The sequence below is a fragment of the Myotis myotis genome, unplaced genomic scaffold (assembly GCF_014108235.1).
Source record: "Myotis myotis isolate mMyoMyo1 unplaced genomic scaffold, mMyoMyo1.p scaffold_m19_p_4, whole genome shotgun sequence".
In the NCBI taxonomy this organism is placed as follows: domain Eukaryota; kingdom Metazoa; phylum Chordata; class Mammalia; order Chiroptera; family Vespertilionidae; genus Myotis; species Myotis myotis.
The window spans coordinates 50,852,589-50,873,883 of NW_023416346.1; the positions used below are offsets into that span (position 1 = coordinate 50,852,589).

General features: G+C 38.9%; 2 protein-coding genes and 1 long non-coding RNA gene across 7 annotated transcripts in view; all 3 read left to right on the forward strand.

The window, feature by feature from the left end:
* The window catches only part of AMMECR1 (AMMECR nuclear protein 1), a 181,195-nt gene that overhangs the window by 94,275 nt on the left and 65,625 nt on the right, over positions 1-21,295 (forward strand). For 3 of the 5 annotated variants that reach the window (XM_036305170.1, XM_036305165.1, XM_036305168.1), the window contains exons 4-5: positions 18,796-18,886; positions 20,279-20,375. In XM_036305170.1, the coding sequence (XP_036161063.1) occupies positions 18,796-18,886; positions 20,279-20,375 (188 nt within the window). Of the gene's footprint in view, positions 1-18,795; positions 18,887-20,278; positions 20,376-20,493; positions 20,568-21,295 lie in introns of all 5 variants that reach the window. The other 2 variants (XM_036305166.1, XM_036305167.1) reach the window with 1 other exon arrangement.
* On the forward strand, positions 1,380-6,836 carry LOC118654040. Its single transcript, XR_004966959.1, has 3 exons — positions 1,380-1,423; positions 2,747-2,951; positions 5,781-6,836. It is a non-coding gene; the product is annotated as an uncharacterized LOC118654040 (long non-coding RNA).
* Positions 13,512-14,847, forward strand: LOC118654039 (inhibitor of growth protein 1-like). The gene has a single exon (XM_036305183.1). It carries the CDS (start codon positions 13,990-13,992, stop codon positions 14,491-14,493), a length of 504 nt encoding a protein of 167 aa, XP_036161076.1. The 5' UTR covers positions 13,512-13,989; the 3' UTR covers positions 14,494-14,847.

Genomic DNA, 21,295 nt, shown 5'->3' on the forward strand with positions numbered 1-21,295 from the left:
TATGGTATACTCTTTCAGGCTGTATTTATCCTCTCTGGTTACTATCTGCCAGTTAAGATTCTATATATTGCTTCTACTTAGTGTTATAAAGACTTAAGTATTGGTGTCTATTTAGTGATGCTTTCCTGTTAAAGTATCAACAAAATATACAAACATATATTTAGTACTTTAGATATGTAAGCATTTGAAAGTGAATTAGGTACTGCTAGAATGGCTTTGCTAAAAGGAAAAGTATGTACTTTTCGGTTCTTAAAGTGTTTTAGCATAAGAGAAATTTGTTCCCAAAGAGTAAGGGTGAAAATTACTGTGATTTGGAGTTAAAAAAAAAAACAAAAAACAACTGTACCATGGTCAGTGATTGGTAATGGAATGGTATTATTTTGGGATGATGTTATAAGGGTTATCATTAATAATTCTAAAAAAGCATTGCTACTTTATACACAGAATGGTCGAGTTGAATTAAAGGTATTTTTTAACAAAGTATATGTCAATAAAATTCTACTCCTAGGTATATACCCAAAAGAAATGAACACAGAATCTTGGAACAAAAACTTGTACTTGAATGTTCATAGCAGCAGTATTCACAAAAGCCAAAAGGTGGAAACAACCCAATCTTTATCAACAGATTAAGGGATAAACAAAATGTGGTATATCAATACAATTTAATATTATTCAGCCATAAAAAGAAATGAGGTACTGATACATGCTACAATGTGAGTGAACCTTGAAAACATTATGCTAAGTGAAGGAAGCCAGACACAAAAGGCCACATACTGTATTATTATATTTTTATGAAATATCCAGAATGGGAAAATCCATAGAGATCAATTACATATTAGTGGTTACCAGGAGATGAGGGAAGGGGTGAATGGGAAATGCTGCTTAATGGATACAGGGTTTCCATTTGGGGTGATGACAAAGTTCTGGAACTGGATAGTTGTGATGGTTGTACAATGTTGTGTATATACTTGATGCCACTGAATTGTATACTTTAAAATTATTAAAACTGAAATTTTATTTTATATGTAGTTTACCACAATAAACAGGCAGGTATGCAAATGCATAGACATTTAAAGCTATATTCCATAATACTATAGTAATTTTAATTTATTGAAGAAAACATAAAATAAAAAAATAGAAAAAAATGCAAGCCATTCATAATTGCACCATTCTGAGATATCCACTCTTAACATTTTGGAATATTTCTTTTTTTAAATATATTTTATTGAATTTTTTTATAGAGAGGAAGGGAGAGGGATAGAGAGTTAGAAACATCGATTTGAGAGAAACATCGATCAGCTGCCTCCTACACAACCCCTACTGGGGATGTGCCCACAACTGAGGTACATGCCCTTGACCAGAATGGAACCCGGGACCCTTCAGTCCACAGGCCGACCGACGCTCTATCCCCTGAGCCAAACCGGTTAGGACTGGAATATTTCTTTCAATTATTTTTCCGTGTCTTTGTATCTATAAATCTGCATATTTGTTTATGTAACTGAGATTATATTGAATATACAATCTATTAAAAAGAGAATTATGAGGAAGTCTTTGTTTATGGTTTATCTTTGTATATAAGTTAGTTATTTATATAGCAAATTTCCTTTATGAGGAAATTGTCTACATTATGAAAGTACACATTTCATTTTGAGAAATTTCACACTGTCAAATAGCTACAACTTTTCTTCTAAGAATGAAATATTGTGTTCATCATAAGTATCTAATTTTAACCTGAAATGCAAAGTGCTATATATGAGTATGCCAAAGGGAGAAACAGGAGACAATTACAGAATTTTGATAGAGAATTTTAAGTCAAAGATCAGTAATGAGTATGTTTCACATAAGCAGAAGCCTCTAACATGGGGCTTTTCTGGTGGAAGTACAGTTTGAAAGTTGACCTCCTCTGGTGAATTGTAATTCACCAGAATTCCTGATTAAAGGGAGGAAAATGCCCAGATCAAAGCAGAGCGAGGGCAAAGTCTAAAAGTCCCAAAGCATAGTGGTAGGTAACTTTGATAAGACAGACATCCCTATGGCCATAAAGATGAGGGATGTGACCAGTGGTAATAGCCACCTAATTTTTAAATGATCAGCAAACAAGTGAACTGCCACAGGGTTGGCTGTCTGCTATCTTACTCTCTTCTTCATGCAAGGTTTTAAAACCAGCCTATTTTGGAACTCTCTTTTGGTAATATGTCTCTAATATCACTTAGTAGGAAAGTAGGGCTTATATCAGACATTGCTTTAGAGGCTAGAATGCTTGTATTTGATAATATATGATAAATGGTTTTACAAGTGGATGTAATTAATTTCAAGTCAATGTTGAATTGGCAGAATGATCAGTAATGCCTCCATGTGTTGTATTTCTTCAAAATAGTAATTACCGCATTTAAAATGAGTGTTTACAGGTAGCTTCTCAAGGAGCCTGGGTAGTCATTAGACAACAGCAAAACTATCCACAAAAGGATTTAAAGACAAATTGGAATAGTGGCCCCACCCTTTTGAGAATGGCTGATTATTGATAGCATCATGATCTCTTTAATTGCCCTGGTAGATATGAGAAGGATGAAAAGTGAATGATTTGGAGGAAAAAAATCATTAACTGATAAATTGAAATGTCTACCTGTGAGGCTAAAATGGTTGTCAAATGAGGAAAATTGCTCCCCTAGGGAGAAATCTGAAGTGATATGCCTTGTGTTTGAACATAAAAATTTATTAGCATTGTTCTGTGTTCTTCAATTGACAGCTTTTCTTAATTCTGAATGACAAGATGATTGACAGAAACAAAGAAAAGCTCATGAAGCATGCTGGAGTCCTCTAACATGATATGTAGCCTAGAACTTGTATAGTTACACTCTTTGGGAGCCATGTTTCTTAATTTTAAAGATCCAGAAGGATATAAAGCCAATAATACCACAGTAATTGGAGATTAACTTGAGGGGTGATTCTAGGTGTGTTATCTTGTAACTGTTCATTTTCAAGATGATATAAGTGAATAAGCTTTTTGTTTGTATAGCAAGTATCCTACCAGTGGTCTTCTGGGAGCTCCTATAGCAATTTGCTGACAGAAGATAAAGTATTTTTCTAAACTATAGTGAGCCATCTTTTATTTCAGTGTTTAGAAACATGATCATTTTGAAGGCATGAGAAAGAAATCGTTTATATATTCTGAAGTAGACCAATAGATTATATTTCAATAGATTAATAAAATTTTTAAAAACCATGGGGCACTTTCTGATGATATATATATATATATATATATATATATATATATATATATATATATATATATTGCTATCACTTGGGCAAAACATTGTGGTCCTAAAACAGACCATTCCTTTTTAACACTCAACACTTAGGCAAAACATTGTGGTCCTAAAACAGACAATTCCTTTTTAACACTCAACACTTACATGGCATCAACCCATGCTGGGTGGGGCTGACCAGCATGATTCTTGTGTGATGTCAAATCTGTCCCTGAATTTTAGAGCTAGAACCCAATCCCCTAGTCTTACTCTGCCCCTAAAGGACCAAAGCATCTGTTGTTGTACGTGAGCTGGTTGGAGTCCTGGTACTGAGAGAGCTGCACTTCACTTTAAAAACAACATCAAAACACACCTCTTGAGCGATCACAGCTCCATTTCTGACGTATTTACTTGCAGCTAATAATAGCATGCTTTTGTAACAACCTTCATGAGAGTAAACAGATGAAATGAATAAATTGGCTGCCATTATTATCTCTCATACATTTTAGAAGTGCATGTTCAGCTTTTCATCCTCTTTCCCTTAAAGATTTACATTTTCTAGCTCCTCTTAATGTACTACTGAAAACAAAGTTCCCATTCACATACAGATGGTTAGCATGACTCACTAAGTCATTAAGTGAAATGACTTCTAATTGTATATGTTCTGTCCACCCCCTTACTTATTTTCTCCAACTATGATATACACCATGTTTTGCTTCTCTTCTAACTTAAGATTCCTGCCTTTAAAATATACTTATCTATGTCCTAGATATATGCAGCCTATATCTATATGAAGCCTGTATATATATGTGTGTGTATATATATATATATCTAGATAGATATAGATGCATGAAGCCTATATCTATATGAAGCTTATAGAGATGTCTATATATATATATATACATATATATATGAAGCCTATATACACACACACGTATACACCTATATATATATAGATCTATGTACATACAGATACATATAGATCTATATATAGGTTATAACTATATGTATATATAGGTTATATATAGTTTATATACACATCTAGATATATAGGCTTCATATATACATATGCATCTATAATAATAAAAGCATAATATGCTAATTAGACAGGACAGCCAAATGACCTTCCAGATGTCCTTCTGGACATCCTTCCGGATGACCTTTTGGATGAAGTTGGGGCTGCAAGGGCCGAGCCCCTTGCATGAATTTCATGCATCAGGCCTCTAGTGTGTGTGCATATGTGTGTGTGTGTATGTGTGTGTGTGTGTGTATCTAATCTAATAATAGACAAACATGGTAATTGACCATGCCTCCGCTATGCTTCCCATTGGCTAATCAGCAGGATATGCAAATTAACCCAACCAAGATGGTGGCCGTCAGCCACACAGCTGAAGCAAGCAGGAGGCTTGCTTGCTCCAGTGATGGAGGAAGCCAAGCTTCCTCCCTGCTGTGGCTGGGCTCTGAGCTCCACTCTATAAGCAACAAAGTTGCAATTATAGAAGCTAAACAAACCCAAGATACCTGCTTTCAGCAGGCCGTGGCCTTGGAGCTGGAGCAGCAACAAAGTTTCAATTATAGAAGGTAAATAAATCCCAGAATAAAAAGAAAAAAGAAAAAAAGGAGAGGCTGGGAGTTTCAGTCGCCGGCTTGGCCAGCCTGAAAACAGCCATCAGCCCCTCATCCAGACTGGCCAGGCACCCCAGTGGGGATCCCCACTCTAAAGGGGGTGCAGGCAGCCTGAAAATAGCCATCAGCCCCTCATCCAGGCTGGCCAGGCACCCCAGTGGGGACCCCCACCCTGAAGGGGGTGTGACCAGCTGTGCAAACAGCCATCAGCCCCTCACCCAGGCTGGCCAGGCACCCAAGTAGGACCTCCACCCTGATCCGGGACACCCTTCAGGGCAAACCAGCCGGCCCCCACCCGTGCACCAGGCCTCTATCCTATATAGTAAAAGGGTAATATGCAAACTGACCCTAACAGCAGAAAGACTGGTCACTATGACACACACTGACCACTGAGGGCAGACACTCAATGCAGGAGCTGCCCTCTGGTGGTCAGTGAGCTCCCAAATGGAGGAGCTCTGCTCAGCCACAAGCCAGGCTGATGGCTGCCAGTACAGCGGTGGTGGTGGGAGCCTCTCCGGCCTCCTCAGCAGCGCTAAGGATGTCTGACTGCAGCTTAGGTCTGCTCCCCGCTGGCAAGTGGACATCCCCTGAGGGGTGCCGGGCTACCAGAGGGATGTCTGATTGCCAGCTTAGGCCCAATCCCCCGAGGAGCAGGCCTAAGCCAGCAGGTGGTCATCCCCCGAGGGGTCCCAGACTACGAGAGGGCACAGGCCAGGCTGAGGGACCCGCCCCCCCCCCCCAGTGCACAAATTTTTGTGCACTGGGCCATATATATATATATATGCTTCATATATCTAGGAAAATGTTTTTAAATATTTTCTTAGGGACCTGAGATTTTTATATACGATGTTACTATCCTTAAGATAATTTAGTCTTTGTCCTGATGCTCTACTCTAAATGTTTTTCAAGTGCTGTGAAACATTGGGAAAGGAATGCTTCACGCTTCCTGGCACCTAGAAAGAATTTGCTGTGAATCAACAAGTCAGTGTATCAGAAGCCTAGGGAGGAAGTAACCGGAACAAAGTAAAGTAACTTCTAGAAGGTGATTTAATGCATAAAAATTTCCATTAGGTGTTGGTACTCTTAGTGAAATTAGCTGTGGTCCATTCTTATACCTCTCCCAGTTGCTTCCTGCTTTCTCCCATTGTTTTTTGGTGGGGGAACATTTTCCTGCTTTCCCCAAATCCACAAACTTTTCCAGCCTTTTCCTTAGTAGTCACATTCTAGTGTATTCTTTCCTGTACAGTGTGTGTGTGTGTGTGTGTGTGTGTGTGTGTGTGTGTGTCCCCAGCACTTAATAAAAAAGAGTCCTGTGTTTGGGGAGTAAGGAGACTCGAGTTTTTTTTCTGACTGCCACTACCCAGTTTGGTAACCTTTCTGGGTCCCTGTTTCCTGACAAGAAAGCTGGAAAAGTTGAACTAGATAATACCTAAGGCCTTTGGATGCTGACAGAGTGTGATGCTGTGAATCATCTTTTTAAAATGGCGTCTGTTTCATTTTACTTCCAGAGAATGAATCATCACTAGCCATTTAGAAGTCATAGGAGGTCCTTAACTTTTAAAATAGCCATTGGTAACTTAAATGTAGGCAACAAAAATAAAAAAAATAAAGTCTAATTTTTGAAATTGCACATTTTAGATTTCTTTTTCATAAAAGAATTTCCTTTAGGAAGAAAAATATTCTAAATCATAAATGCCTCTATTTTATTACTGTATCATCCCCTGTTTTAAGAAAACATTATGTGTATAATCTATATTAAGCAAATATATTTAGATAATGATTACTCATTTTACAAATAGATATTTTGCTTTGCAGAGGGACTCACTATAGGGTGTCTTTATTGTCTTCCTCATGACTTTAACTCATTTACATAAATTCAACTCATAATTTTTAGGAACAAATCTATTTTATAGACTGACTAAAACCATATTGAGTCAGATATTCAATGTATAATTCTAACCTTTATAAAATTTTTCTTAGTTTTTTATCAGGCAAACAATATTATTTTATACTAGACTAGAGACCCAGTGCACGAAATTCATGCACGGGCGGGGGGGGGGGGGGTCCCTCAGCCCAGCCTGTACCCTCTCGTAATTCGGAACCCCTCGGGGAATGTCCGACTGCTGGTTTAGGGTTAAAACCAGCAGTCTGACATCCCTCTTATAATCTTGGACCGCTGGTTCCTAACTGCCTCTGCCTGCCTGATCAGCCCTAACCGCTTGCCTGCCTGTCTGATCACCCCTAACTGCTCACCTGCCTGCTGATCGCCCCTAACCGCCTCTGCCTTGGCCCCCGCCGCTGTGGCTTCATCCAGAAGGACGTCCGGAAGGTCATTCGGCTTTTGGTCTAATTAGCATATTATGCTTTTATTATTATAGATGCCCAGTGCACAAAATTTGTGCATGGGGGCGGGGGGTCCGTCAGCCCGACCTGCACCCTCTCCAATCTGGGAGCCCTCGGATCGGGCCTAAACTGGCAGTTGGACATCCCTTTCCCAATCCGGGACCTCTGCCTCCTAACCGCTCACCTGCCTCCCTGCCCTAACCACTCTGCCTTCCTGCCTGATCCCCCTTACTGCCCTCCCCTGCCCGCCTGGTCACTCCTAAGAGCCCTCCCCTGCTAATCTTATCCCCTTCACACACAATTGTATTTGACTTCCTTATTGGCTTCTCCCTGTCACACAATTTTTCTCTCTCCTTTATGTAACACTTTTTTCCTACTGACTCAACATTTATAAACTTTTCTTTCCTCCATATTTCCTACTTCTGTTCCATCATCCTTCTTCCCATCTTTCTCCTACCCTCCCCACATTCCTTCTTTCCTCTATCTTTACCCCTGCCCTCCCTCCCCTTTTCCTTCCTACCCACCTTAATTTTTTTCTTCACTTTTCCCCTCAGACCTGCTTTGCTCCCTCTCCCATTTCTTCCTTCTGCCCATTCTCCTTTTGAGCTCTACTGGCTCCCCTTTAAATATTTTCTTTTCTTTTTTTTATATTTCTTTATTGATTTCAGAGAGGAAAGGAGAGGGAGAGAGAGATAGAAACATTAATGATGAGAGAGAACCATTGATTGGCTGCTTCTTGCACTCCCCCTACTGGGGACCTAGCCCGCAACCCGGGCATGTACCCTTGGCTGGAATCGAACCAGGACCCTTCAGTCTGCAGGCCAATGCTCTATCCACTGAGCTAAACCAGCTAGGGCTAAAACTTTTCTTCCCTCCCTCTTTCTCTCTCATCCACATTCTTCTCTAGTTACTTCCACTGTTTTAATATCTATCTACCTGCCTAATTACTCACTATCATTTATCTTTTTTCTTTTCTGACTCCTACTTTTAAAATCTGTCCCCAGTACACAATTATACTTGATTTTCATTATAGCTCCTACAGTTCACTCACACATCCTTTTTCCTTCTTTACCTCTGCACTCTACTGACTCCTTTATAAAGTTCTTCCCTCTCTCCTTTCCTTCTTAAAGCTTCCATTGGTGCTGGGGGGGGGGGACGCTAACCTGCTGCCCAGGGCTCAGCCCCAGCCAGGTGTTTGCCATCCCCCTTCCCTAGCCTCCCCGCCACTGTCCTGCTCCCATTCCCTGCCTTGGACGCCTGGCCCAGAGAGGGTGGCCGAGACCCGGGCACTGTTGCCGTGAAGCAGGAGCACCTCCACCCAGAAGGCCTCGGACCGTCCTCCACTCCATCCTGAGCCCATGGGCGCCTCCCCACCAACAGCCACCACTGCCCTCCTCCTGCTTTGGGGTGGGATTCCTCGCTCTGCGCTGCCTGCACTCCGCCCCTCGCTGGGCGCACCTGCTCCACGCCCCCCCCCTCCATGGTTGCCACCCCCTCCCACATGCAGTTTCCTTCCCTTTTACGTTCCTGCATCTTTTTCTTGTTCCCTTTCTGTATTTCTGTTTCTCCTCTCGGCCTGTCTGCATGCAGGCCTGCCCTCCTCTCCCTCTCCTTTCTTATCCCATCCTATTGTATCCTATCCTACCCCAGGCCTTGCAGCTGCCTGAGCAGAGGGCGGGGATGTGGCCTGATGATCTGGTCATGATGTGATGCTGTAATGGACAAATTTGCATATTCCTCTATTAGATTAGATTAGATTCGATTCGATTAGATTAGATTAGATTAGATTAGATTAGAAGCCCAGTGCATGAATTTGTGCACAGATGGGGGGGAGGGGACATGGGAGATTGGCCAGCTGGCCCCACCCCCGATGGGGGGGTAGTTGGGGATGGGCCAGCAGGGGGGAGGAGCTGTGGGAGGTTGGCTGGCAGGCCCTACCCCTATTGGGCCAGTTGGCCAGCCGCAGTACGCATCATAGCGACTGGTTGTTCTGGTCGCTTGGCTTTTATATATATAGATTAGGTACATTTGCCAAGAGGTGTTTTTTTCCCCCAGCCTTTGAAAAGCAAACTAATTCACATCTCTAGATTTTAAGAAAGTTTTCTAACTTTAGTTTCCTTGTCTGTAAATTCACTGCCTTCCTCATTCCCTTAAAAAAATACTGGATGGGGGTAGGAATGCATTTTTCTAACTTTTGATTAAAAGCAGGCTTTTTTATTTTAAGGTCACCTGTGTTGCCTGATCTTTCCTTGGAAAGCTTCAGGATGTTCCATTTTTAAGTAATGCACATTATAATTAATCATTACAGAGAATTGGTATGTTCCCCCCCCCCCCCCTTAATTGCACTCTTGAGCTGTCACTGGTTCTCTGTAAAATCATAATGTAAGGACAGTTTATTTCATTGCAAATGATATAAACATGTTTAGTTTCATAGCTTTTCAAAGCACTTCATAATTAACCATGCTTTATTTAAAATCTTAACTAATTCCTTAAAAGTTCATGGGGGTGATTATCGCTAGTTCAGGTATTTTAGAGCTGTGCGTCTGCTATTGGTTAAAATAAATGTTATCCAGATCATTGTTTAGTGGCCTTTGTGAAATAAATTGGCAGGCTTGTGTTCCTGACAGATAAGATGTCTAAGTCTCCTACATGAATCAAAATTGGCACTAATTGGTACTTTGGTAAGCTCTGAAAAAGTTAAGAATTGGTCCATGGAGACTGAACTAATTTCCAAGCTAAAAGTGACTAATTTGAAAGGGTTTTAGAGAAGGGCAACGTGTATGTATTTTGGTCAATGAGAGCTTTGCTGTTGTTTTTCACAAATTAAGCAACAGAAAAAAATAATCTCATGTGAGGTAGATGAAACATTTTTTATAGTAAGATATATTAAAAGGTTACTTGTGCCCAAGTGATGGAATTGCAATCAATTATACTTTTAATTCATTTTTCTAGTATTTTAAATTCATTTTTATATATTTTTTTCTGTTTCTAAAAGTGTCTCTCTTAAAGGAGATTTGAAATCAAGGACAGCTACAAGAACTGGTTAGACTATGGACAAAAACTTCCTAACATTATATATATATAGTCCTTCATGGTATCTCAATTCCTTCAGGAGATTAGTTTTTAAGTCACTAAAGCAAGAGTTGTCTCTAGATGGTACCAAGATTCCAGGTCATTTTTATTTTCTCGTTTCTACTCTTCTAAAGGGATTTGGGATAATATGCCTGTACTATTTTTATTAAAAAAAATAGTCCATGTTTGTAATTGTTAAGGTTTGCAAAAGTAAAAATTACTGAGTAAAAAACACACAATTGCAGCAACATTGTTTTTTAAATTTATTATATGGCTAGAATCTGAAGTGTTCTTTGTTAATAATTGTTAATGTTAAGTGTTAATTGTTAATCAGATGGACAGCTTCAAAACATCAGACTTGCCCTCGCTGGTTTGGCTCAGTGGATAGAGCAGTGGCCTGCGGACTAAAGGGTCCCAGGTTCAATTCTAGTTAAGGGCACATGCCCGGATTGTGTGCTAGATCCCCAGTGTGGGGCGTGCAGGAGGCAGCCAATCAGTGATTCTCTCTCATCATTGATGTTTTTAACTCTCTCTCCTTCTCCCTTCCTCTCTGTAATAAAAAAAATAAATAAATAAAACATCAGACTTACTTCTGAAATTCGTGGGCGGATTCAAATGATGCAAAATCATAACTCTGGCAGATCTGGCCAATATGTAGTCTACATTTTTTTGGTAGTATCAGGATTGGGAAAAGTGATTCATTAGAATCTACACAAACTGTCATCAGCGTGTATGATAAAAATCTTAATTTTTCTTGCCCAAATCAGAATTATTCAGGAGGATAAACTTGGAGTAGGCCCAAGTTTGGAATATTTTCCTCCTCGATGTTGAATTTGCTTTCATTGGTAAAAAGAGGTTTCAATGTCTTCAGAAGACCAAGCTGGGGGTAGGGCAGAGGTACTATGGGGCTGAGTGAAAGAGTGGGCCATGCTGTGCTGTAGTTTTTGTGCTTTTAGGAGAATTGCCACATGGCTCTTTCCTCCTAAGAATATAAGAAACGTCAGACTCTGGGTCAGACCCATGGACTCTTCAGTGAAGTGATTTTTTTCTGTCTAGTACCATGGGCTGTTTTATGAAAGAGCATGATGTCTTCTGTGACACCAGCCTCTAAATGTTAGCGGGGGGCGGGGGGTGGTCAAACATTCTGAGCTCTTCTCCTTAAGAACAGAGCCCTTTCATTCAATTCAATGGAACAGGCGTATTGAACCTGACAAATCAGCCTTATGTGAATGACCAGTGACTGCTTTGTTAATTGCAAAGCATATTTTGCCAAATGATATAATCAACAAAGACATACCAAACAGCTTTTGATCCTTTAACCTCCTGGTATTTTTCTTTTTTTAAAAATTTCTTTATTGATTAAGGTATTACATATGTGATTTTATCCCCCCATAAGCCTAACCAATGGACACAGACAACATTTTATTCAAGGTGAACTCACTGGAAATCAGTGGATTGAGCTATGGCCATATTGTTACAGAGAAACCCAATATTTGGTTCTGAAAAAGGGGAAGAGTGGAACTAACTGTGGCATTTGCTGACACATGATGAAACTGAGGACGTAAATTGGGTTTATTGACCAGGATATGATCAGGGGCAGATTTAGCTTTGAGGGTCAGGATTGTGGAGGTAAATTATAGAATCAAATGGTCCAAGGTTTAGGTGGAGCCTACTCAACTTAGCTAGAGCACATTTTATACTCATCGATGCTTTTAGATAGATGATTCTTTTTCATATTTAAGTGTATCCAGATTAGGGTTCCAAGTAAAAGTGAGATCCTTGTGTAGTGCTGCTAGTAGATTATAGGACTAATACTTGCCTTATAGACAGACTAGGGTATAATAAACTTTGACTATGTAATTGTGAGGAGCATAATATGGACCATGTATTATAATAGTGTGGGATGATGGCAGTTTTTTTTTTAAATGCTCCTATTTTGAGAATTACTGCATTAGATTATAGTAGTTTTAAATGAAGCCACATTTCTAACAAGGGACCAGAAAACAAGAAAAATGAAATCTGCAGACAGTCTAGAACAGCCGTGGGCAAACTACGGCCCACGGGCCGTATCGTTTGAAATGAATAAAACTAAAAAAAAAAAAAGACCGTACCCTTTTATGTAATGATGTTTACTTTGAATTTATATTAGCTCACACAAACACTCCATCCATGCTTTTGTTCCGGCCCTCCGGTCCAGTTTAAGAACCCATTGTGGCCCTCGAGTCAAAAAGTTTGCCCACCCCTGGTCTAGAAGCTTCATTTTAGCCATTATTTATCATCTCTTCTACCAAACCTTTTATTAAGTTGCAAAGTTGATTAATTTGCATGTATCTCTTTTTTGTGCCCACATGCTCTGATACAGGAGTGAACAAATAGAAAAATGGACAAGAGAAGAAAGAGGATGGGGCTGAGGCCAGGTGCAGTTGGGGATGCATAGTCCCCAAACTGAATAATCAACCCCAGAATAATCAAGATATGTTTTAGGGCCGTAGCATTAATCTTAATATTTAATCATTCTGGGTGATATTAAAAACAAAAGATTGTATAATACTATTAATAAAAATCATTTGCTATGAAATGATTTAGAATAAATATGGCTTTCTTTTTAGCATGAAATGTGAATCTATTGAACTGGTCTTAATGTTCCCTCAGCACACATAGATACAGCTCTGTTTAATTCCATATCCTCTTAACTATAAGTACTACATTTAATTTACTACCATTCTAGTTGATTTATAGCTTTGCTTAGCAAAAGCACAGTCTTGATTAAAAGGATATTATCACAGCTGATGGACCTTGAAAGCATTTTTTCCTCAGACCTTGTAATAATTTGATGACCTGCCTACTCCGATAAGGCTAGATTTGTAAGTCTCCAGTTTTTGCCCACCTGGCTGTCCTTGGGGCAATGGTAATTAGGGGTATGTTTGATGATGTCGTTTTCCCATACCAATACCTCCTTATCCATCCTGAGAAATGGAAAGTTACTGTGATAGAGTTTTAGAGTAAGTTTGCTTCAGGGAATCCCAATTCCCTAGTTAGCTGTTCTCTTATGTAGCTCAGAATTACAACTATAGCCTTTGTCTCTTGGGATGAGGCTGGGCTGAAGGATCCTCCAATCTGTCTAAGGGAAGATTCAATTATTATACATAAGGGTTATATTTTGGAGTTGCAGCTTTGACAGATGCCTCCCTCAAAAAGTACAGAATTAGTTTCGTGCTCATTTCAGTGGAGATGACTTAATTTGCAAAGCCAGTGATTTCCACAGGTTGGCCAGATTTGGTCATTCTCCACAGCAGGCTATTTTCCACTCTCCTGTTTTGATTGCGCAGTATGACTATTTGGTGGCATCTGTGGTCCTAGGAGTAAGGAAAATGCTGTTGCTCAATAGGTGACAAAAAAAGCTTTTATGGGCAGAGCAATGGCGGCGCCCCAGTGCAGGGGTGAAGGCTTGTTAGCTGCGTTCCTGGCTCCACCTAGGACGAAGCTTATGCCTTCCATCCAGGCCCCAGGGACCCTGGGGACAGGCCAGCAGCTGTGAGGAATGGAGGAAACAAAATCCTGAAGGAATTAGATGAGTATTATGAGAAGTTTAAACGGGAGATGGATAGCAACCAGAAGAGGAGAGTGTTGCACTGCATTCAGAGAGCCCTGATCTGGAGCCAGGAGCTGGGCGACCAACGAGAAGATCCAGATTGTGAGGCAGATGGGGGAGCTGGTGGAGAACAGGGCCAGGCAGGTGGACAGTCACGTGGAACTCTTTGAGGCACACCAACAGGTCAATGACACCACTGGCCATAGTGGCAAAGCTGGCCAGGATAAGTGCAAGAACAAGACAATCACACAGCGAGAAAAGCCAAATAATAAGAGGTCTCGGAGACAGTGCAACAATGAAAATCGGGAGAATGCAGCCAATAATCATAACCATGATGAGATCACCTCAGGAACGCCTAAGGAGAAGAAAGCAAAGGCCTCCAAGAAGAAGAAACACTCCAAGGCCAAAGCAGAGAAGGAAGCATCCCCTGCAGACCTTGCCATTGACCCGAATGAGCTCACCTACTGTCTGTGCAATCAGGTCTCCTATGGAGAAATGACCGGCTGTGGCAATGACGAGTGCCCCATCGAGTGGTTCCACTTCTCCTGTGTAGGACTGAATCATAAACCAAAGGGCAAGTGGTCCTGTCCCAGATGTCGAGGGGAGAATGAGTAAACAATGGACAAAGCCCTGGAGAAATCCAAAAAGGAGAGGGCTTAATAACAGGTAGTTGGTGGACCTTGCTGAACAGGGAGGAGAACTAAGCCAGTGTATTTATTACATTGCCACATTTGATGGGGCACAAAGACTGTACATTGTATATTTTTAAAGAATGTTAGAAAAGGAGCCATTCCTTTTGTAGGGATAGCAGTGATTCTCTGTTTTTTGTTTTCGTTGGTACACATATGTAACAAGAAAGTGGTCTGTGGATCAACATTTTAGAAACTACAAATATAGGTTTGAATTAAACACTCAAGTGAGTCTCAGACTGATTGTTTCTTTCTTTTTTTGCTGGGAAATTGACTTGGAAGCAACCTAATACATTAAATGTAGAAAGAAAAGATTCATTTAGCTACTGTTGTATTTTAACAAAAAATAATATTATTTCATGAACAAATTTTTTAAAAATTAGCCAAGTTGCTAAATCGTCTTGCTATAATAATGTATGTCCATATAACAATTCAATAAAAAAGATGTCGCCCTAACAGTGGATAAAGCGTCGGCCTGCAGACTGAAAGGTCCCAGGTTCGATTCCAGTCAATGACATGTACCTTGGTTGCGGGCACATCCCCAGTAGGGGGTGTGCAAGAGGCAGCTGATCAATGTTTCTCTCTCATCGATGTTTCTAACTCTCTATCCCTCTCCCTTCCTCTCTATAAAAAAATCAGTAAAATATATTTTTAAAAAAAGATTTCAAGTTTGAAGATTATTTTTTTTAATATATTTTATTGATTTTTTACAGAGAGGAAGGGACAGGGATAGAGAGTTAGAAACATCGATCAGCTGCCTCCTGCACACCCCCTACTGGGGATGTCCCCGCAACCAAGGTACATTCCCTTGACCGGAATCGAACCGGGGACCCTTCAGTCTGCAGGCCAACGCTCTATCCACTGAGCCAGACCGGTTAGGGCATTTGAAGATTATTTTATGAAAAGGTAAATTGTTAAATTTTACATGACATTTCATATTCTGTCATGTTACCCCAAATGGCCAGATTTAAATGATTGGGTACATTTTTTATTATGCCAAGCAGAAATGGTCTAGTCATGGAATTTCAAAATCATGCTTTTGCTGCTTCACATCCTACTGTAGCATATTTAATTTATATAGGGTGTATAAATGTACATTTCCAAGTGAACTTGCATTTGCTGTATTATAATCAGAAGTGCAGCCAGATGCCATTGTGAAATGAAGGTGTGTTCCCTGCTATGTGCATGAGAGCTGTATAAAAGTGACATCAAGAAATAAATGAAACTTAGCTAGTTCCTCTAGTAGTATATTTAATTTTTATCCTAAAAATTGGTACACCAGCAGTTTAGACAAAGCCTTAAGCAAAATTTTGTATTGTTGTTCTCACTTAATAATGAAGTAGAAGTTACATTATTGCCAACAAATAAATGTCAAAAGAGTATATATATTAAGACCAGGGGTTGGAAAAGTATTGCCCACAGGCCAAATGTAGCCCTCCACCCGTTTTTGTATGGTCTGTGAGCCAAGAACAATCTTTACATTGTTAAATGGTTAAAAAAAATCAAAATAATTATATTTTGTGACACATGAAAATTATATGAAATTAAAATTTTAGTGACCATAAATAAAATTTTATCGGCACACAGCCATGCTCATTCACTTAAAAAAAGCTATTATGTTTTTATTCTGTTTAGAGCATTCTCTCCATTGTCCTGATTCCATTGAAAAAATGAGTCACTCTGGTTTGGGCTTTATATCTTCGCAGAATATATTTTTGACCTATAAAATAAGTTATTTCTCACAAAGGCTTTACTTGAAAATCATCATACTTACAGTTCAATTTACAGAAGCTTTCAGTTCAGAATTATATGAACACAGAAAAGAATTTAAAATTGTAAATGTGGTACTAATTCAAAATGGGAGAACTTTGATATTTGTTTCGTATCAAATTTGATGGTGGGGCCTTCTCAAAATACAAAAGTAAATCAATTTTATTTGTGAATAAATCAAATTTTATTTTGGTCAACATGTCTTTCCAGTTTGTTCTTAGCCAGATAATATTCCTATATCGTACAATTGGTCTTAGTAACTCTTTTAACTGTTAACTTATTTGGCTTTAAAATATCTGAAATGTTTGTTGAAGACCACAGAATGTACTCCTATAAAGAAAGGGTTTGTGTTTCTAAATCACCTTGAATTTGCCTAAATCACTTATTTTTTCAATACATGCCTATAATTTGTCAGAGCTCGACTGATTTTTAGAGATTATCTAGTTAATGTAGAATAAAAATTTCTAGGGAGTTTTCTTTTTTCAACCTATACTGCTGAAACATGAAACCTCCTGAAATTCAGATAAACTTTACAGGGACTCCCCCCACCCCCAACCCCCGCCCCATTCCCACCCTATGCCAGTTAAACACCACTGACTTAGTCTAACACTCTCATCCCACAGGTAGGGAAACATTCTTTCTCTCACAGTTTTTATTAGAAACCTTAGTAAGCACCAAAATTCTTTTTAAATTTTAACGTGACAGATTTTTATAAATTGAGTTGGAGATGTAAAATTCACTTCAGTGAATGATGGGAGCATAAATTATTTATGCTGTATATATTTTTAAAAATAAATTATGAAGGATGTGATATTAGTAAAGGGAAAAATCTCATAGTCACTGACCAGAAAGTCAGTATACAGAACCTGTTGCCAATTTGTGATTGTCCCAGTACTGTGTCAGGCACTGGGGAGATTCATAGATGTCCTTTATCCTGGAAATGCCTAAGCACTCATATTTCTCCTCAGCTGTCCGCAGTCATTTCCCACAGGGCATGGAGGCCTGATTGTGTTAGTTTTTAAACAGCTGCCCTGATTACATTTTCAGTAAAAGGGGATTCATAAGAATACTGATAATAAATAGATAGAAGAAATAGCCACAGAGATAGGCTTGAATAAAAAAAAAACATAAGCTGCTCAGAAGATTTGACAGACTCTAATGGATGAGTGGATAAAGACCTGGGGGAAAATGAAATAGATTTTCCAGAGGACCTTTTTATTCCCTGGAAAATTGGAAATTTTCAGACTAAGGGTGGAAGAAGCAAAAGGAGTTTTTATGGATCCCTTTTCCTCTTCTAGACCTTCACATCCATGCATACAGAAAGAGTTAAGGTCTAAGATTTCAGTCATCTGCTCTGCAAAGAAGCCTCTTCCCTGGGTAAAATGTTTTACCTGACCTTATATCTTCCCTTTAGTACCTTGGACAACTTCACACTCCACTTGGGGACCATTGATCTAAAGCAACTATAGATTTGGGAGAACAGAATGGAATTGTTAAGCTTTTAAAATTTCATTTTTATTATCAATGTTTAAAAACATACTTTTTATTATCTTTAGCTCTATATACACTGTTCTATGTAAAATACATGGGGAAAGGACAAATTCCTTTTCATTGGATGCTAATCCAAGGAAAAATACATTACTTTTAAAACATATTAGCAAGTAATTACCCACACTGACTTAGAATACTATCTTTTTTAGGGCATCACCTAAAGTTTGTTTCACATAAAAATGTTATAGTAGTCTCTGGGTTAGTGTAAAAGAAATTGCAAAAATGCCTTGCCCTGAGTGATTAGAAACCTTTATTGCTCTTAAGTTTAGCAAAAATATGTGAAGGCAGTGATACAGATAGACAGCGAGGGTTTGCCACTGGCCCACTTTAAACAATAATACATTTTTTAAAGTATAAATATATTTAATGATTGATGATCTAGGATCTGGTTGTTAGTTTTTTTCAGTCTGATCTGTGTTGCTTATATACATGTAATTTAAGGTTATGTATGTCTTATTCTACACACAGCCCCAGAATGGTTGTTCTGCTTCCAAACAGAATAGCACAGCCTGGCACATGCTGGGCACACACAAGTAAATGTTTTCTGTTTCATGGCTATTATAATGGCTTTCAAACCCAAAGTCCGTACTTGAATTATAACTGTCTAGTCTCTTTAAGACTACACAGTTTGGGAAAGGAGTCAGCATCAGAATGCTTGTTCTGGTTCCAAACAGAAGAGAGTAGTCCAGTTTGTGGTGGGCATATACAGATCAGTGTTTTCAGTCTCCATAGCTATCATAATGCTTTTCAAACCCAAAGCCAATACTTTTGGAAAGAGAAAACCGATATGCCCTTCCAAAACCAAGGGGGAAAGCAAGAACTGCATTCTCTTAAAAGTAAAATTTTAACTTTTTCTTTCTGTTTCTATGAAAAAGATTGTACTAATAAAACTGCCAATTTCTTTCAGGTGGGTGTACATGGCATTAGAATAGAATTCATCAATGAAAAAGGATCAAAACGCACCGCCACCTACCTACCGGAGGTTGCAAAGGAGCAAGGTCATTGTTGTACTTTATTTCATATGATCTCGTGAAGAATTTAAACAAATACACAAATTGAAATACAATATCTGACCTTGCAGTTATGTCTGATAATTGATCAATGTCAAATTATAAGAAACTTCTGTCACAGCCACTGCAATGTCTGTATGAAATAGGTTAATTACACAGAAGTTGAATCTCTGCACTGAAGTTTGATAGCAAAAACACACCAAAGTATACTTTTAAAAAACCAAAGATTTGTAAAAGCTGGGTGTTACTTTAGGCATCAGTTTGCTATAAATTTTAAGAGCCATTTTCCCATATCCCATTGTGCTACAGCCTTGTGTGGTATAAACAACCCTTTGGTGTGACAGTCAGCCACACAGTTCATTGTCAGTATCAAACATTTCATTCTTAGGTGGTTGTCATTACTCATTCTGCTCCTGTTAAGATTGCAGGTTTGGAGCATGAGAATACATGAAGTAGTGTTTTATATACTTGATCTTCATTTCTAAGTCAACAGACGTTTTTCTATTTTGCAGATAAAACACAAACCTTTATGAACCACCACTGTAACACAAAATAACTTTCACTCTGTAGTATTTTGTCCTTTCTAGCCACTACTAAATTCTAGTTTCATGTTAGTTGAAATGAATATATCTTCTTCACAGTATGGAGCTTCTTGTTTCATCAGAAACTATTTGTAATTTGATTTTCCTGTGTTTAGCTTATAAATATGTGAGATACATAACAGCAAAACTTAATATAATTCAACTCCCAACAAGAGAGTTAGTCTTTAAGGCAGCTATCTGAGTATTTGTTAAGTTGCTTTCAAAAATGTCTTAATCATGTAGTTCCATTGACTTTATAAAGCATTCATAAAAGATAGAGGGCCTCAGATATTAATATATTATTCTATGTCAGAACCAACAAAAATGCCCTTGAATATTGCACCCAATACACTTGGTTGATGATAGAAGTTACCTTTAGAAACAGCAATCACCATGAGTAAGTGTAGGAGTCCTAAATGCTACTGAGGAGGCACAATGACATTTAGGCTCTTCCCTCCCTTTTAAAGATGTCACTGTTAGAAGAGAATACAATGCTTGTGGTTTGTTACTGAGACATGATTTGAGGAGTTACTGCTAGCCTCCTTGCCTTCCAATGTGGGTGAGATAAAGAATCCATTGTTGTTAGCCATCTTGGATAGCTAGAACTTAAGGTGTGTGGTGGTGAACCTGCTTTTCTACAGGATGAAATCTTAGCTCTTCTGTGTGATTTTTAGGACCAAAGGAGTTGATGGCATTTGGTGAAAGTGATAATTGACCTCTCTAGAAAGTCATTATGTATTTAACCAAATGTGCTTTTTACATGTACTTGACTATATTTTATCTGGTCTACTCTCTACAGGATGGGACCATATTCAGACCATAGACTCCTTACTGAGGAAAGGAGGGTACAAAGCTCCGATTACTAATGAATTCAGGAAAACCATAAAACTTACCAGGTACAGAAGGCATTTTCTAGTGCAAAGATACCCAGTACATTTTGATGCATGCATATGCCTGTAATCCTTTGATTTCTTTGGTCTCTCTAACTGTACCTGCTTCTCTTTTCTGAAACAGAGTGGAAATGAATGGCAGGGCCATACTGAGGATGGATACAATGGAACTATGCTTGGCAGTAAAGCCTGTAAAATGTATGAGCCCATCCTTCCCATCTTTAGCTCTCTATGTGATCACTCTGGCTTTATACGAGCAAATCCTCTGGGCCTTTAGACTACATTATTGAAGAAAGTTACCTGAATTAGCTGTTGGCTAGCTTTTGACATGGCTTAGCAGAACCCCAGGATTCTGATAAGCAGTCCTCAGATTTGAATTAAACTTAGAATTTTGGCGGTGATAGAAGTCTCCCATGAAAGCTTGCTGAAAAATACAATTAAGCAAGACTCACAAATGCTAAATAAACTTCTGCATGGGGTAATAGGCATACTTATTTTAAAAGGAAAATATCAATATTTTAGGAAAACAGTCTCCATTTATTTTAATTCCATAAAACCACATTGAATGTTTATGGTCTAAAATGGCCTCTTCTTAGCTCTGGGGAGTTACAACTTTGAAAATGCTTCTATCTCTGCTCTCTCTGAGTTCATAGTCTAATTGAAAGGCATGTATAAAGACGATTATTAATATAAGGCAAAATGTGATAGATGATGTGAGATTATAAAGTAGGGAAATAGGAATTCCAGGAGGGGTTGGGAGTAACACATTTCAAACAGGAGGTAGATTTGAAGCTGGACTTTAAAAATAGGTAGAATATTTCTAGAGAGTGGGGGAGAAAAGGGATTAGCTAAAGGGAACTTTGTGAATTACCGCACGTAGGTGGCTTAGTACAGAGCAAGTTCTGAGGAATGTTCAATAGTCCAAT

Bases quoted from the DNA above. Each gene is read 5' to 3' on its own strand.
- LOC118654039 (XM_036305183.1), top strand. From the start codon at position 13,990: ATGGGGGAGCTGGTGGAGAACAGGGCCAGGCAGGTGGACAGTCACGTG.